The sequence below is a fragment of the Scyliorhinus canicula genome, chromosome 21, assembly GCF_902713615.1.
Source record: "Scyliorhinus canicula chromosome 21, sScyCan1.1, whole genome shotgun sequence".
Lineage (NCBI taxonomy): Eukaryota > Metazoa > Chordata > Chondrichthyes > Carcharhiniformes > Scyliorhinidae > Scyliorhinus > Scyliorhinus canicula.
In genome coordinates, this window is record NC_052166.1 from 54,972,399 (window position 1) to 54,990,908 (window position 18,510).

An 18,510-nucleotide genomic window follows, 5' to 3' on the forward strand; every position below is an offset into this window, starting at 1 on the left:
ACACACACACACACAGAGGGGGAGAGAGAGACACACACTCACAGAGGGGGAGAGAGAGACACACACACACACACACACAGAGGGGGAGAGAGAGACACACACACACACACACACACAGAGGGGGAGAGAGAGACACACACACACACACACAGAGGGGGAGAGAGACACACACACACACACACACAGAGGGGGAGAGAGAGACACACACACAGAGGGGGAGAGAGAGACACACACACAGAGGGGGAGAGAGAGACACACACACAGAGGGGGAGAGAGAGACACACACACAGAGGGGGAGAGAGACAGACACACACACAGAGGGGGAGAGAGACACACACACACAGAGGGGGAGAGAGAGACACACAGAGGGGGAGAGAGAGACACACAGAGGGGGAGAGAGAGACACACAGAGGGGGAGAGAGAGACACACAGAGGGGGAGAGAGAGAGACACAGGGGGAGAGAGAGGGACACAGGGGGAGAGAGAGGGACACAGGGGGAGAGAGAGGGACACAGGGGGAGAGAGAGGGACACAGGGGGAGAGAGAGGGACACAGGGGGAGAGAGAGGGACACAGGGGGAGAGAGAGGGACACAGGGGGAGAGAGAGGGACACAGGGGGAGAGAGAGGGACACAGGGGGAGAGAGAGGGACACAGGGGGAGAGAGAGGGACACAGGGGGAGAGAGAGGGACACAGGGGGAGAGAGAGGGACACAGGGGGAGAGAGAGGGACACAGGGGGAGAGAGAGGGACACAGGGGGAGAGAGAGGGACACAGGGGGAGAGAGAGGGACACAGGGGGAGAGAGAGGGACACAGGGGGAGAGAGAGGGACACAGGGGGAGAGAGAGGGACACAGGGGGAGAGAGAGGGACACAGGGGGAGAGAGAGGGACACAGGGGGAGAGAGAGGGACACAGGGGGAGAGAGAGGGACACGGGGGGAGAGAGAGGGACACGGGGGAGAGAGAGGGACACGGGGGAGAGAGAGGGACACGGGGGGAGAGAGAGGGACACGGGGGGAGAGAGGGGGACACGGGGGAGAGAGGGGGACACGGGGGGAGAGAGGGGGACACGGGGGGGAGAGAGGGGGACACGGGGGGAGAGAGGGGGACACGGGGGGAGAGAGGGGGACACGGGGGGAGAGAGGGGGACACGGGGGGAGAGAGGGGGACACGGGGGGAGAGAGGGGGACACGGGGGGAGAGAGGGGGACACGGGGGGAGAGAGGGGGACACGGGGGGAGAGAGGGGGACACGGGGGGGAGAGAGGGGGACACGGGGGGGAGAGAGGGGGACACGGGGGGAGAGAGGGGGACACGGGGGGAGAGAGAGGGACACGGGGGGAGAGAGAGGGACACGGGGGGAGAGAGAGGGACACGGGGGGAGAGAGAGGGACACGGGGGGGAGAGAGAGGGACACGGGGGGGAGAGAGAGACACACGGGGGGAGAGAGAGACACACGGGGGGAGAGAGAGACACACGGGGGGAGAGAGAGACACACGGGGGGAGAGAGAGACACACGGGGGAGAGAGAGGGACACACGGGGGGAGAGAGAGGGACACAGGGGGAGAGAGAGGGACACAGGGGGAGAGAGAGGGACACAGGGGGAGAGAGAGGGACACAGGGGGAGAGAGAGGGACACAGGGGGAGAGAGAGGGACACAGGGGGAGAGAGAGGGACACAGGGGGAGAGAGAGGGACACAGGGGGAGAGAGAGGGACACAGGGGGAGAGAGAGGGACACAGGGGGAGAGAGAGGGACACAGGGGGAGAGAGAGGGACACAGGGGGAGAGAGAGGGACACAGGGGGAGAGAGAGGGACACAGGGGGAGAGAGAGGGACACAGGGGGGGAGAGAGAGGGACACAGGGGGAGAGAGAGGGACACAGGGGGAGAGAGAGAGGGACACAGGGGGAGAGTGAGGGACACAGGGGGAGAGTGAGGGACACGGGGAGAGTGAGGGACACGGGGAGAGTGAGGGACACAGGGGGAGAGAGAGGGACACAGGGGAGAGAGGGGGACACAGGGGAGAGAGGGGGACACAGGGAGAGGGAGAGAGACACAGTGAGAGAGAGAGAAACACACAGGGAGAGAGAGAGACACACACAGGGAGAGAGAGACAGACACACACAGGGAGAGAGAGACACACACAGGGAGAGAGAAAGAGACACACAGGGAGAGAGAGAGACACACACACACAGGGAGAGAGAGAGAGACACACACAGGGAGAGAGAGAGACACACACAGGGAGAGAGAGAGACACACACACAGGGAGAGAGAGAGACACACACACAGGGAGAGAGAGAGACACACACAGACAGAGAGGCAGTATGTGTGTGTGGGGCCTTACTTTTATAAGGTGTGCGTGTGTCGTTACCATAATACGGTGTGTGTGTATATACACTATACTCCCTAAACACACGACTGCTTGGCAAAATTTGGTTCCAACTCCATCTACAGGTTTGCTAACGACACGACCGTAGTGGGTCAGATCTCGAACAACGATGAGTCAGAATACAGGAGGGAGATAGAGAACCTAGTGGATTGGTGTAACAACAACAATTTCTCCCTCAATGTCAGCAAAACTAACAGCTGGTCATTGACTTCAGGAAGCAAAGTACCGTTCACACCCCTGTCAGCATCAACGGGGCTGAGGTGAAGATGGTTGACAGCTTCAAATTCCTAGGTGTACACATCACCAACAATCTGTCCTGGTTCACCCACGTCGACACTCTGACCAAGAAAGCACAACAGCACCTACACTTCCTCAGGAAACTAAGGAAAGTCCACATTGACTCTTACCAACTTTTACAGATGCACCATTAAAAGCATCCTATCGGGCTGCATCACAGCCTGGCGTGGCAACCGCTCGGCCCAAGACCGCAAGGAACTTCAGAGAGTCGTGAACACCCTAGTCCATCACACAAACCCGCCTTCCATCCATTGACTCTGTCTACACCTCCCACCCGGCTTATTCACTCTTCCAAGGCCGCACTTGGAATATTGCGCACAATTCTGGTCACCGCACTACCAGAAGGATGTGGAGGCTTTGGAGAGGGTGCAGAGGAATTTAACCAGGATGTTGCCTGGTCTGGAGGGTGTTAGCTCTGTGGAGAGGATGAATAGACTCGGACTGTTTTCATTAGAACAATGGAGGTTGAGGGATGACCTGATAGAGGTGGAGAGGATTAGGAGAGGCATGGATAGAGTGGATGGGCAGGAATTCTTCCCGGGGTGGAGGGGTCAGTCACCAGGTGGCATAGGTTTAAGGTTCATGGGCAAAGTTTAGAGGAGATGTACGAGGCAGGTTTTTTTACTCAGAGAGTGGCGAGTGCCTGGAACACGTTGCCAGGGGAGGTTGTGGAATCAGATACATTAACGGCGTTCAAAAGGCATCTCGACAAATACGTGGATAGGATGGATATAGAGGGATACGGCACCAGGAAGTGCCGAGGGTATTGGCCAAGGGTGGCATCATGACCGGTACAGGTTTGGAGGGCCGCCCTGTGCCTGTGCTGAATTGTCCTTTGTTCTTCAATCAGGCAGGAGATACAAAAGTCTGGGAATACGCATTAACAGATGCAAAAACAGCTTCTTCCCCGCTGCTACCAGACTCCCAAATGACCTTCTTATGGACTGATCTGATCTCTTCATGCATCTCCTCTACTGAGTAGTACTACACTCCTGTATGCTTCACCCGATGCCTGTGTCTAAGTATTTACATTGTGTATTTTATGTTTGCCCTATTATGTATTTTCTTTTCATGTACGTAATGATATGTCTGAACTGTACGCAGAACAATACCTTTCACTGTACCTTTCATTGGTACACCTAACAATGAACAAATCCAATCCAGTCCTTACCTTTATGCACAACCAGATGGACAGGGGGAAAGTGATAACCATGAAGAAATAGGACAATATAACCAAGATCCAGCCACAACAGCCGAGGCTCCCGTTGGACTGATCTGTGAAGAAAAATAAGAAGATTTGAATGTTGCTTTGTTAAAAGGGAGCAACTGATTTTTAAGCTGTCCACCAGTAAATAATAAGTTAGTAAAACAAACATGCTAACTTATGGTAAAACGTGGATTCCAGATGAAAGCCCTTCTCTGGTCACTGTTTTAGGGGAAGGAACACCCGGCTTAGATATATGTGAACATTCCCAGTGATCAGTACACCAATAATATATCTGCATTCTTTTGGCAGAGGCTAAATGAGAGAGCTATCACATCCTGTATGGTCTATGTTCTTCTAGCTTAGATCCACAAAGGTTTGAAGCAGACAAGACCATTCATATTAATAATAATTTTTATTGTCACAAGTACGCTTACATTAACACTGCAAATGAAGTTGCTGTGAAAAGCCCCTAGTCGCCACACTCCGATGCCTGCTCGGACACACTGAGGCAGAATTCAGAATGTCCAATTTACCTAACAAGCACGTCTTTTGGGACTTATGGGAGGAAACCGGAGCACCCGGGAGGAAACCCACACAGATACAGGGGGGGAACATGCAGACTCCGCAGACAGTAACCCGAGCCGGAAATCGAACCCGGGACCCTGGCGCGGTGAAGCAACAGTGCTAACCACTGTGCTACCGTGCCGCCTCATCCAGCAAATCTGCCACCGCTCTTTGTGAGCACACCCAGCATTTCCCTCTGCCGTCGTCCACGTGATGACCCTCGACAGTGTTTCCGAGAAAGGAAGGGAGTAAGATAACACCCGCTAATAAGTGGTCAGAATTTTGATGCTTATGGCTCATTCATGAAAAAAAACTGCTGCGTACACGCAGTTTAAGTGTCTGCATTTGATGGCTACGGTTGGTTACTCCAGTGAATGGTGTTAAATGGGAATACTCTTGTAGGTCAGCTTGTGTTTCAAAGCTTCAACACTGGGGATTACGTTATCGACACCCAATTGTCTTTGCTGTCCTGATATGGTCCTTCAGTACCTAAAACCAACAACACAATGCAAAGGTATTTAATGAAAAAACATTCCTGTCCAACAATGGAACTACCTCCCTTATTTACTTTTGTTATGCAGACATCTGTTCGATCCCTCATAAATTATTCACTTTTATTTAACACGAGAACTCGCAAGTATAAAAGCTGCTCAGATGCATTATTTTTAAGCACAAATTAGATCAGTATGCAGCCGATGAGCCAGGAACTATTGGCCTCATTTCTATGAATTCAATCAGCTTGAGCTGATGAGTGGCAAGTAACATTTCTGCTACAAAATGCCAGAGAATGACCATCTCCAACATCCAACCATCTCCCCCTTGACATTACCCACTATCAGCACCCTGGGGTTACCTTTGACCAGGAACTGAACTGGACTAGCCATAAAATTACTGTGGCGGCAGCACGGTGGTGCAGTGGTTAGCACTGCTGCCTCACGGCGCCAAGGTCCCAGGTTCGATCCCAGCTCTGGGTCACTGTCCGTGTGGAGTTTGCACATTCTCCCCGTTTGCGTGGGCTTCGCCCCCACAACCCAAAGATGTGCAGGGTAGGTGGATTGGCCACGCTAAATTGCCCCCTAATTGGAAAAAATGAATTGGGTACTCTAAATTTATAAAAATAAGTAAATAAATAAATAACATTACTGTGGCTACAAGAGCAGGTCAGAGACTGGGAATTCTACAGTTAGTAACTCACCTCCCAACTTCCCGAGGCCTGTCCACCATCTACAAGGCACATGTCAGGAGTGTGTTGGAATACTCCCCACTTGCCTGGATTGACTGCAGCTCCAACAACTCTCAAGAAGCTCTACACCATCCAGGCCAAAGCAGCCCACTTGAACGGTACCCCATCCACTGCCTTAAGCATTCACCCTCTCCACCATCGGCCACATCGACAAGATGCACTGTGGCACCCTCACTCAGGCTCCATAGGCAGCACCGACAAAACCCGCAACCTCTCCAACCTAGAAGGACATGGCTAACAACCACGTGAAAATGTGGCCACCGGTAAGTTCCTCCCCAAGCTACACACCATCCTGACTTTAAACTATAATTGCTGTTCTTTCGCCAGGTCAAAATCCTCCCTGGGAATACCTTCCATATGGACTTCAATGGCTGAAGGCAGCTCACCACCACCTTCCCAAAGTGGCAATTAGTCATGGGTAATAAATTTGAGAAATCAAATAAAATTACATGGGTGAATCGCAAATACCAATGAAATGAAAATAAAGATTCACGGTTCGTTAATCAAAAATAAATTCTTTAAATTAGTCTATTTTGTGGTTTATATCGTCTTTGGTAACTCTCTCCCCAGACAGCAAGCCTCAATGTCCTTTGAGGAATGGTTGAGGACTCTGGGTCTGTACTCGTTGGAGTTTAGGAAGATCTTATTAAAATTTACAGGATACTGTGAGGCCAGGATAGAGTGGATATGGAGAGGATGTTTCCACTTGTAGGAAAAGCTAGAAATAGAGGACACAATCTCAGAGTAAAGACAAGATCCTTCAAAACAGATGAGGAGGAATTTCTTCAGCCAGAGGGTGATGAATCTGTGGAAATCTTTGCCGCAAAAGGCTGTGGAGGTCTTATCACCGAGTGTCTTTAAGTCAGAGATAGACAGGTTCTTGATTAATATGGGGATCAGGAGTTATGGGGAGAAGGCAGGAGAATGTGGATGAGAAAAATATCAGCCATGACTGAATGGCAGAGCAGACTCGATGGGCCAAGTGGCCTAATTCTGCTCCTATGTCTTATGGCCTTATGAACAAAACTCAACATTTTCCTCCTCTTCCATTGCACTCACATTCCGTTGCTCACAGTTTAATGGAAAAAATCTCTGTGCTGCAGTTACGAATGGGTCTTGATCAACATGCCCAATAGAAATTTAGTCCATTGGCTGCCCCAGTGAGTTTCTTCTCACAATGATCAACAAAGCAAAATACTGCAGATGCTGGAAATCAGAATTAAGAGGAAATGCTGTAAATATTCAGCAGATTAGGCAGCTTCTGTGGAGAGAGAAGCCGAGTTAACCTTTCGTCAGAACAGACCTTTGAAGTTGATGAAAGGTCATTGACCTGAAACGTTAACTCTGTCTCTCTCTTCACAGATGCTGCCTGACCTTCGTATTTCCAGCACTTTCTGTTTTTTCTATTTTAGCGTTACATTAAGGCTTTGTAACTAAAGGAGGCAGATTCTCCATTCCCCGAGACACATTCTGCAACTCTTAACATGAGCAAACACAGTAAAGACCTTAATTTTTATACAAAATTGCTGTATTTGGTATATTTGTACCAATACACTATGGAGGAAAAAACAGGAAGTGAGCAACATTTATTTCCCATGGGATGTGGGCATCTTGTTGCCCATTCCTAGTTAACCTTGAATTTGGCTTGCTTGGCCATTACGGAGGGAAGTTAAGAGTCAAGCGCAGTGCTGTGTGGATCTGGAGACACATGTAGGCCAGACCAGCTAAGGACAACGGATTTCCTTCCCTAAAGGACATTAGTGAAGTGGTTTGTTTTTTTTAAAGATAATGGTCACCGTGACTGCGACTAGCTTTCAACTCCAGGTTTTCATTAATTGAATTTGTGCTCCATCAGCTGCCGTGGTGGGATTTGAACCTGTGTCCCCACAGCAAGGGGCTGTTTAGCACTGGGCTAAATCGCTGGCTTTGAAAGCAGACCAAGGCAGGCCAGCAGCACGGTTTGATTCCCGTAACAGCCTTCCCGAACAGGCGCCGGATTGTGGCGACTAGGGGCTTTTCACAGTAACTTAATTTGAAACCTACTCGTGACAATAAGCGATTTTCATTTTTCATTTCATTAATCTGGGCCACGGGATCACTGATATAGTGACATCACTACTACCTCGCCGCCTGCCTGCCCCATACCTAAACTTGTTAACAATGCGATTTCAATTCATCGGGCGGGATGTTTCGGCCGCCCCCCTCCCCGAGACAATCTGGAAAATTTACTCAATCGTCTCAACTTATCCCTGCCAGGCAAAAAAAAACCCAAAATGCTCTCCCCAGAATACAAGTGCAGCTGGACATTTCTCTCAACCAATTAGGACGAGGATTCCCCGCCACTCTTGTACTGAGCCTCACGTTGCAACAAACTGCTCCGCTGCAATCATCTAATGATGTAAACTAGTTACAGTAATCCCCTGTACATTCAACTTGATAATTAACCCGGCAGTGCTCATTTTTTAAGACCTACTGCAGAGACTTTAATTAAAGTCAGTACCTCAGAAACCTGACAGAAGAAAACTGCCGTTATTTTAGCTTCAAACCCCTTTCACTTCATTGTACATATAGAAATACAAACGGCAGAGGCACAAAAAAAGCCTTTGCATTTACGTAACACCTTTGATGACCGAGGGGTGCAAAGTGCTTTGCAGTCAATTCCTTTGAAATGCGGTCGTTGTTGTCACATAAGAAGCGTGGCAGCCAATTTATAATAATATAATGATCTTTATTGTCGCAAGTAGGCTTACATTAACACTGTAATGAAGTTACCGTGAAAAGCCCCTAGTCGCCACATTCCGGCGCCTGTTCGGGTACACAGAGGGAGAATTCAGAATGTCCAAATTACCAAACAGCACGTGTTTCGGGACTTGTGGGAGGAAACCGGAGCACCCGGAGGAAACCCACGCAGACACGGGGAGAACATGCAAACTCTGCACAGACAGTGACCCAAGCCGGGAATCGAACCTGGGACCCTGGCGGTGTGAAGCAACAGTGCTAACCACTATGCTCCCGTGCTTCCCGTTGCACGCAGCTAGGTCCCACAAAACAGCAATTCGATAAATGAGATCATCGGTTTTACTGATTTTGGTTACTGGATAAATATAGGCCAGGACACATGCCATGGAATTCTGTACACCCACTTGATGGAGGCAGATTTCCTCAAAGACGGCAGATCCAACAGTTCCTTCAGTATTGCACTGCAGTGTCCGCCTCGATATCGTAGTCAAGTCCCTGGAGCGGGACTTGAACCTCTGACCTTCGGACTCAGGATGCAACAGCACAGCTGACCGAGCCATGACGGAATGTCAAGTGCTTCAATGGAGGTTTTGGTTACTGGAGTGGCTCGGAGAGAGAGAAAAGAAAATACACAAAAGGGAAGGGATTTTAAGGAATCTTTAGAAGAAAGAAAGGAGCAAATTGCTGAGGAAAGGAGTTGTGGAAAGACAGGGACTTGACGTCTGAAGGGACAGCAGAGTGTTAACCCTCTCGGATTGGCCCAGAGTCACCAGGAATTGAAGATCGATCTTCAGGACACTGATGTGTGCAACCCTGGAGAGCAATCATCGGGACATGAATACAGGTGGTTGTTTTTGTTATTTTCTTTGAACATTTGTCTTTCCCAGATAGATAAATATTGAAAATGAGGAGTGTGAGGGGAGGTGCTTTCCAATTGGAATAGGAAGGCTTTGCGTCATCAGGAAGGACATGTTGGCCAACTAATGGAGCAAGTCATGTGAGGAACTCTCCAAGAATGCATCGCACCACGGTTGCCAACATGAATGGAGACTACAAAGTGGAAGCGATGTCAGGAGTCCATGGACAGAAGATCTCGGGAGAGCTGAAGGAATGTCTGCCGTTGGTAGAGCAAAGGGAGGAGGAATGTGAATGCCTGGAATTGGGGAGCTAGGGTTGGAGGAGGTTCCATAGGGCAGGACGGGCCCAGGAATTAAAAGTGCCTTGTCCCGAATCACATGGAGGTCAAACAACGCACTAAATAAGCTTGTGCCCGCTAAGGGCAGCACGGTGGGGCAGTGGGGTAGCCCTGCTGCCTCACCGCGACGAGGTCTCAGGTTCGATCCCGGCTCTGGGGCACTGTCCGTGTGGAGCTGGCACATTCTCCCCGTGTCTGCGTGGGTTTCGCCCCCACAAACCGAAGATCTGCAGGGTAGTGGATTGGCCATGTTAAATTGCTCCTTTGAAAAAATGAATTGGGTACTCTAAATTTATTTTTAAAAAAGCTCGTGCCCGCTAGGCCGAGACTGAGGAGATGTATAGCAGAGGTCTCTCGCTGAAGCTGAAGAGGATGACTTCAGTTCCATTGACATTTAGCCACGAGAAACGGTTGTTATTATTGAACAATGTCCAGGCACATCAATCATTTACCCTTAACCGGCTAAAATTAAAACTTAGCTATGAAGAAAGGTTGAGTAGATTAGGATTGTTTTCGTTGGAAAGACGGAGGTTGAGGGGGGACCTGATTGTGGTCGACAAAATTATGAGAGATCTGGACAGGGTGGATAGCAACAAGCTTTTTCCAAGAGTGGGGGGTGTCAATTACAAGGGGGTCACGATTTCAAGGTGAGAGGGGGAAAGTTTAAGGGAGATGTGCGTGGAAAGTTTTTTACGCAGAGGGTGGTGGGTGCCTGGAACGCTTTGCCAGCGGAGGTGGTAGAGGCGGGCACGATAGCATCATTTAAGATGCATCTGGACAGATATATGAACGGACGGGGAACAGAGGGAAGTAGATCCTTGGAAAATAGGCGACAGGTTTAGATAAAGGATCTGGATCGGCGCAGGTTGGGAGGGCCGAAGGGCCTGTTCCTGTGCTGTAATTTTCTTTGTTCTTTGTAAAAGCCTTTCCACTGTTTATTCCCAAGGTACATACTCAGGAGGTAAAAAAAAAAACTTCAAATCTAGAGAAGTGTACGTACAGTAAATTAAACGATTACGTAATAATTCTGTGCAAGGTATCAGCAACATACAAATCTGCACAAACTGCAGTGATTTTAATGTCACATTTCCATCTCAGTGCTTAAACCAATCTGAACATGTTAACCCTCAATACTGGCTCGATAGACCACGAGACGTAGGAACAGAAGTAGGCCATTCGGCCCATCGAGCGTGCTCCACCGTTCAATGAGATTATGACTGATCTGACATGATTATCCTCAGCTCGACTCTCCCGCCTTATCCCCGCTGAGGGGCCTCCTGCTCCTAATGCAGATGTTCACCGTAAATACATACACAGGCTTCTCCTCGACCATTCCAAATTGTAGCACTTTCCACCTTCTCACTTTCCAAATAACGAGCGTTAATCTGAATTCCCTACAGTCTCGCTGGGGACAATGTTACATTCATGGCCTCTAGTTTTGAACTTGACAAGTGGAAACACGCCGGGGGGGGCATTTCACTCACGTCCAGCATGATCCTCGTCCGGACCACCCGTGACGATAGGACCAGAATCTCTGCTGGTTAAGCAGCACTGATCTGCCTCTGCTGAAGGGCATCTTTTTGAGCATGTGGGGAGAGAAAGAAGTTGGGTGGAAGTGGTCAAAACCTAGTAGGTCAAACTACTTTCAGGCTCCCAACATTTCAGCAACTTTGTCACTTTATATGAACATTCTAGAGAGAGTGGTTTAACAGGTGATGGAAAAATATTCAACCACTCAAGGCCAGCTCAAAATCAAGATACATCGGAAAAGGGTGGGTGCAGAAAAGCTAGAAAATAAAATGGATAAGACAAATTCCAAATTTCCTTGAAGTTTTTTTCCCCCCCAAGACTGGATTTCTGTGTTGTCAATGAGGTTGAATGGTGGGTGTGTAAAATCTTAACACCACCCAGATATTTACACCCCCACACTTCCTATACAGATTTTGGGGGCGTTTCTCCGAGCCCTGCGCGCGGTTCTCCTAGGTGCGGAGAATCGGCGCCAGCCGCAGGGATCGGCGGGGCCGCCGATTCCCCGGCCCGGATGGGCCGAGCGGCCGCGGGGATACGACGGAGTCCCGTCGGCGCCGTTCACCTCTGGTCGCTGTCGGCGGGAACTCTACGCAAACGCTCGGGGGGCGGCCTCTCCCCCCCGGGCCTACTTCCCTGCGCGGCCGGCCCCTGAACACCAACGCCATGTTGAGTCAGGGCCGGCGCGCCTAAGAAGTCCCTCGCGCATGCGCAGGTTGGCGTGGCCCAACTGCGCATGCGCGGGTTGTTGCGGCGCGAGGCTGGAGCGGCATGAACCGCTCCAGCGCTGTGCTGGCCCCCTGTGGGGGACAGAATAGGTCGTACCCGGGCCCGGTTCGTGAAACGCGTCGTGAAACGCGACGCCCCGAACACTTGGGCTCCATTTGGGAGAATTGCCCCCTTTATCTTTTTGTATGTTCTAGCTTTTAGACATCCTGTTTGTCTGAAGTACTTATGGTCACCACTTGCGGTGGCAGTACTGTGAGTGATAAATGAACAAGTAGCAGATCACAGATTAAAGCAAATTGGCTCAAGTTCCTGTGGCACATTTGTACCGATGCAATAAATACGGTGACACTTTATCTTAACAGTGATTTCCTCTTTCCTTCCCCATTCCTACTCACTTCAAGGGCAATTAGGGATGGGCAACAAATGCCCACGTCTCATGAAAAAAATAAAGGAAACAACATTTACATCATTGAAGGTGGCAGGACAGGGTGGAGGGAGCAGTTAATAAAGTATACAGTATCCTGAACTTTATTAACAGGCGCATGGAATACAGGAGGAAGGAGGTTCTGCTCAACTTATACAAGACACTGATCAGACGTCAGCTGGAGTACTGTGTACAGTTCTGGGCGCCACACCATAGGAAGGTTGTGAACATGTTGGAGAGAGTGCAGGAGAGGTTACAAGTGCAGTTCCTGGGATGAGGAACTTCAGTTATGACAACTGATTGGAAAGATTGGAACTGTTCCCATTGACTAAGAGAAGAATGCCAAGTCGAGATTCAATAGCGTTCGTGCGGGGGCTGCACAGAGTAAATGGGGAAAAACTGAAGGCCCCAAGGATCTGCAGTAATCATCTCTTTATGCCAGGGGGATTAGATTCGATGTTTAGGTCCTGGGAGGGGAAGGGTTTGAAGAAATTTGGGGACTTGTTTGTGGAGGGAAGGTTTTCCAGCTTTAAGGTGCTGTCAGAAAAAAATAAAATTCCCAATTCCAATCTGGTTAGATATTTTCAGATTTGAGATATTTTGCGCCACCCTCCTCCCTGTTAAACAGAATCTTGGCCTGGTTTGGTGGGAGGGGGTGCATCCCGGATATTTACAGCCAGATCGAGAGAGAGAGAGAGAGAGAGCGAGAGAGAGAGAGAGAGAAAGAAGATGGACAGCTGTGAGCGTTGCTCTCGAGGACCGGCTACCTACACGCACATGTTCAGGTCTTGTCCCAAGTTGGTGAGCTTCTGGGTCTCTTTCTTGAGCACCATGTCAGGGATTCTTAATGTTGATCTGGGCCATGTCCACTGGTGGTCATTTTTGGGGTATCAGACTCGCAGGTGGTGAAGGTGGATGTCCTCACCTTTGCCTCGTTAATAGCCCGGAGACAAGTTCTTCCGCTCCACCCAGTGCCTCGGCCTGGTTGGGTGACCTCATGTCTTTCTTGCATTTGGAAAAAGGTCAAGTTCACCATCAGGGGGTCGGTAGAAGCGTTCTAAGATGGCAGCTGATCATTTTCTTTTAAAGAGTTAGTCACTGCTAGTTGTTAAGGGGTTTGGTTTAATGTTGGGGGTTTAAGTTAGTGTCGATTCTTGAATGTTTATCATGTTCTTTTTGCATTGTGACTTGTATTAACTGGGTAATATTATTGTGTTTATAATAAAAGCTCTTTAATAAAAGTAATTTAAAAAAAGATGGGGAGAAATTGTTCCCACTCGTAAAAGGATCAAGAAAGAGATGGCCGCAGGCTAGGTGGATTGGCCACGCTAAATTGCCCCTTAATTGGAAAAAATGAATTGGGTACTCTTTTTTTTTTATAAATTTAGATTACCCAATTATTTTTTCCAATTAAGGGGCAATTTAGCGTGGCCAATCCACCTACTCTGCACATTTTTGGGTTGTGGGGGCGAAACCCACGCAGACACGGGGAGAATATGCAAACTCCACACGGACAGTGACCCAGAGCCGGGATCGAACCTGGGACCTCAGCGCCGTGAGGCGGTTGTGCTAACCACTAGGCCACCGTGCTGCCCTGAATTGGGTACTCTAAATTTATATTAAAAAAAAGAAAGAGAGGGCCTGGATTTAAGAAAAGAATTTGGTAAAGAAAAAGCCTTTTCCCGCAGCGAGCAGTTTGGATCTACCTGGAAGTGTGGAGGAGGCAGGTTCAATCGAGGCATTAGATGATTATTTGAATAGAACGCAATATGTAGGTGTACAGGGAAAGGCAGACGAATGGCAGGAAGTCATAATACTCAATTGGAGAGCCGGTGCAAACAGTGGGCCTTACACACCGGAACACTTTTGTGACCTACACTATATAATGTTGTTCCACCTTCGGAATTAAGTGAAAATAACCCATCTGACAAAGTCGCTGAAAATGTGGGGGTGTAGGTTTGATTCGATGGGGTAGATTGACACAGAGAGGTTGTTTTCCCCCTGGCTGGGGAATCTAGATCATGGGAAGCGGCGACTCAGGATAAGGTGCTGATCATTTAAGACTGAGATGAGGAAAGGCTCCTTCATGCAAAGGGTTGTGACTCTTTGGAATTAGCTGCCCGAGAGGGAATCGAGCGGCGTGGGGATTGAGCAGGAAAGTGTGGAGGCTGCTGATCGCGTTGAAAGACAGAGCAGGCTTGGGGGCCACTCCAAGCCTGTGGCCACTAACTCGATTTCCCAAGAGGAAGCAACAGGAAGCTTGTCCGTAAATAGGAAATCTGGCATATTAACGCCGGTTTGAAGCAATTCCAGAGGGCTGGACCTAGATTACACCCTTCTCAGCCACAGAATAATCGGGAGAAAGAAATCAACTCATGGCCCTGTAGTGTGCACTCTACGACAAATATTACAGGCAAGAAGAAGGCAAGTGAATTATAAATGCAAAATAAAATTGTGCACGTCAATTGAGTAAGTGAAACATTAGTTATCTAACATTGCAGTGCCAACTACTCGGTGACATTTACTGCAATGGGCTCACACTCCCCACCTAAAAAAGGACACCTCCAGACAAGCCTCTCATTTTTCAGATGTTTTCACAAAGATTCCTCACACTGTAAACAAATGTGGATCCTATCTCGCTCACAGCTCTGCTGGGATCACTGTTTACATTATTGCATCTGACAAAAAAGGGAATCATCATGATATTAGATTTCCTTCCTGGGGTATCTCTACCCAGTTCAAGCTTTGGGTTCACAGAATTTCAGGAAGCTAATTATCGTCCGTCCCCCCCCCCCCCCCCCAAACCATACACACATATTTTCTTTTAAAAGACGTCAACCCTTTCGAGGTTTAGGTTCCCCCTCCCCCTCTTCCTTCGGCATTTCTTGCGAGACAAACTTGAAAGGGGAAGGGAGCCAGGGAAATGGGTGTTTTGATGTCCGTCGCAGGGGGGAGGGGGGGGGGGGGTGAGAGAGGGGAGAGAGTGATCTTGATAACTGGTGTAAGATCGCATCAGCTGGACACCGCTTGGAATGCAAGTGACTCCTCGAATGGTGAGGGAGTAGAGAGCAAAGAAAATCAGTTTACAGAGAGACAAGGCAGCAGTGGTCTCTGGGCAGGGGAGGAGGTGCGTGTGTGAAGGGAACCAGAGTCCGGAAGAGGGGGTGAAGGGGGTCACCATTTCTGGGGAGGGGGGATTACAGTCACTGGGGGGAGGGGGATCACAGTGTCTGAGGGGAGGGGGGAATCACAGTGTCTGGGGGAATGGGGAAATCACAGTGTCTGGGGGGAGGGGGGAATCACAGTGTCTGGGGGGAGGGGGGAAATCACAGTGTCTGGGGGAGGGGGGAAATCACAGTGTCTGGGGGAGGGGGGAAATCACAGTGTCTGGGGGGAGGGGGATCACAGTGTCTGGGGGAGGGGGATCACAGTGTCTGGGGGAGGGGGGAATCACAGTGTCTGGGGGGAGGGGGGATCACAATGTCTGGGGGGAGCGGGGAATCACAGTGTCTGGGGGGAGTGGGGTCACAGTGTCTGGGGGGAGGGGGATCACAGTGTCTGGGGGGAGGGGGATCACAGTGTCTGGGGGAGGGGGATCACAGTGTCTGGGGGGAGGGGGATCACAGTGTCTGGGGGGAGGGGGATCACAGTGTCTGGGGGGGGGGGGATCACAGTGTCTGGGGGGAGGGGGATCACAGTGTCTGGGGGGAGGGGGATCACAGTGTCTGGGGGGAGGGGGATCACAGTGTCTGGGGGGAGGGGGGATCACAGTGTCTGGGGGGAGGGGGATCACAGTGTCTGGGGGGAGGGGGATCACAGTGTCTGGGGGGAGGGGGATCACAGTGTCTGGGGGGAGGGGGATCACAGTGTCTGGGGGGAGGGGGATCACAGTGTCTGGGGGGAGGGGGATCACAGTGTCTGGGGGGAGGGGGATCACAGTGTCTGGGGGGAGGGGGGATCACAGTGTCTGGGGGGGGGGGGATCACAGTGTCTGGGGGGAGGGGGATCAGTGTCTGGGGGGAGGGGGATCACAGTGTCTGGGGGAGGGGGATCACAGTGTCTGGGGGAGGGGGGAATCACAGTGTCTGGGGGGAGGGGGATCACAGTGTCTGGGGGGAGGGGGATCACAGTGTCTGGGGGGAGGGGGATCACAGTGTCTGGGGGAGGGGGATCACAGTGTCTGGGGGGAGGGGGGTCGCAGTCTGGGGGGGTCGCAGTCTGGGGGGGTCGCAGTCTGGGGGGTCGCAGTCTGTGGGGGGGTCGCAGTCTGGGGGGGTCGCAGTCTGGGGGGGGTCGCAGTCTGGGGGGGTCGCAGTCTGGGGGGGTCGCAGTCTGGGGGGGTCGCAGTCTGGGGGGGTCGCAGTCTGGGGGGGTCGCAGTCTGGGGGGGTCGCAGTCTGGGGGGGTCGCAGTCTGGGGGGGGTCGCAGTCGGGGGGGGGTCGCAGTCGGGGGGGGTCGCAGTCGGGGGGGGTCGCAGTCGGGGGGGGTCGCAGTCGGGGGGGGTCGCAGTCGGGGGGGTCGCAGTCGGGGGGGGTCGCAGTCGGGGGGGGTCGCAGTCGGGGGGGGGTCGCAGTCGGGGGGGGGTCGCAGGCGGGGGGGGTCGCAGTCGGGGGGGGTCGCAGTCGGGGGGGGGTCGCAGTCGGGGGGGGTCACAGTCGGGGGGGTCACAGTCGGGGGGGGTCACAGTCGGGGGGGGTCACAGTCGGGGGGGGTCACAGTCGGGGGGGTCACAGTCGGGGGGGTCACAGTCGGGGGGGTCACAGTCGGGGGGGTCACAGTCGGGGGGGTCACAGTCGGGGGGGTCACAGTCGGGGGGGTCACAGTCGGGGGGGTCACAGTCGGGGGGGTCACAGTCGGGGGGGTCACAGTCGGGGGGGTCGCTGTCGGGGGGGGTCGCTGTCGGGGGGGGTCGCTGTCGGGGGGGGTCGCAGTCGGGGGGGTCGCAGTCGGGGGGGGTCGCAGTCTGGGGGGGTCGCAGTCTGGGGGGGTCGCAGTCTGGGGGGGGTCGCAGTCTGGGGGGGTCGCAGTCTGGGGGGGTCGCAGTCTGGGGGGGTCGCAGTCTGGGGGTTGCAGGTTGCAGATGGGAGGGGGGGTTGCAGATGGGGGGGGGTTGCAGATGGGAGGGGGGTTGCAGATGGGGGGGGTTGCAGATGGGGGGGGTTGCAGATGGGGGGGGTTGCAGATGGGGGAGGGGGGGTTGCAGATGAGGGGGGTTGCAGATGGGGGGGTTGCAGATGGGGGGGGGTTGCAGATGGGGGGGGGTTGCAGATGGGGGGGGGTTGCAGATGGGGGGGGGTTGCAGATGGGGGGGGTTGCAGATGGGGGGGGGTTGCAGATGGGGGGGGTTGCAGATGGGGGGGGGTTGCAGATGGGGGGGGGGTTGCAGATGGGGGGGGGTTGCAGATGGGGGGGGGGTTGCAGATGGGGGGGGGGCGGTTGCAGATGGGGGGGGGTTGCAGATGGCGGGGGGGGGGGGGAGCTGCTGCATCGACAACACGGTCAGACCCATTCTCCGCCTCGACTGCGGAGAAATAAATCACAGGAGGGCGGCGCCCCCTCCCCTCTCCTTCCCCTCCCTCTGCTTTCCCCTTCCCTCCCTCTGCCCCCTTTCCCCTTCCCTCTCTCCAGCCCTGCTCAGTATTTATTCATCGAGAGAAGGAAAAGCTTTGATTAAAAACCTCCCCCTGTTAGAGCTCAGACACATCCACACACACACAACGTTACAATCTTTCCCTCTTTCCCTCTTTCTCTCCCTTCTCTCTTTCTCTCTCTCTCTCTCTCTCTCCCTCCCACCTTTGCCATCGATGCGCCGCACTTTGAGCTGATCGGCCGGATCCGCTTCCATTGCCGCTGGGATCACCCTGTTGGAGCCGAGTGCGGGAGCGAGACTCGGGCTGCCTGGTGTCTCCGCCAGGGACATCTGCAGCCCAGCCCAGCGCGTCACCGCTCAGCCGGGCTCGACCCTCCCCTCCGGGGCCGGGCTAACCCCGTCCGCCCCTGGTGGCCGCTCGGCCCCTCGCACTCACCCTCGCCCCGCCCATCATTGGGCATTTTGCAATATTCCACCCCCATTACTCACACCACCGTTCTCCCGCAAACATCCACTTGATGGCTAATTTACAGTTGCCTCTACCTACCTGTAGTGCAAATTAAAAAGTGCTTCATCTAATTTATTTTTTGAATAGGGCAGAGCACTTGCT

The 18,510-nt window shown here is 52.3% G+C and overlaps 1 protein-coding gene across 1 annotated transcript in view; it reads right to left on the reverse strand.

Annotated features, from left to right (window-relative positions):
* stom (stomatin) overlaps window positions 1-18,301 on the reverse strand; it is a 56,470-nt gene extending 38,169 nt beyond the window's left edge. Inside the window, exons 1-3 of the mRNA XM_038781471.1 lie at window positions 18,104-18,301; window positions 3,822-3,957; window positions 3,002-3,017 (exon numbers count right to left, since the gene is read on the reverse strand). Of these exons, the coding sequence (XP_038637399.1) occupies window positions 3,002-3,017; window positions 3,822-3,957; window positions 18,104-18,230 (279 nt within the window). The 5' untranslated portion in view covers window positions 18,231-18,301. The remainder of the gene's footprint in view (window positions 1-3,001; window positions 3,018-3,821; window positions 3,958-18,103) is intronic.
* Window positions 18,302-18,510: the final 209 nt, after the last annotated feature.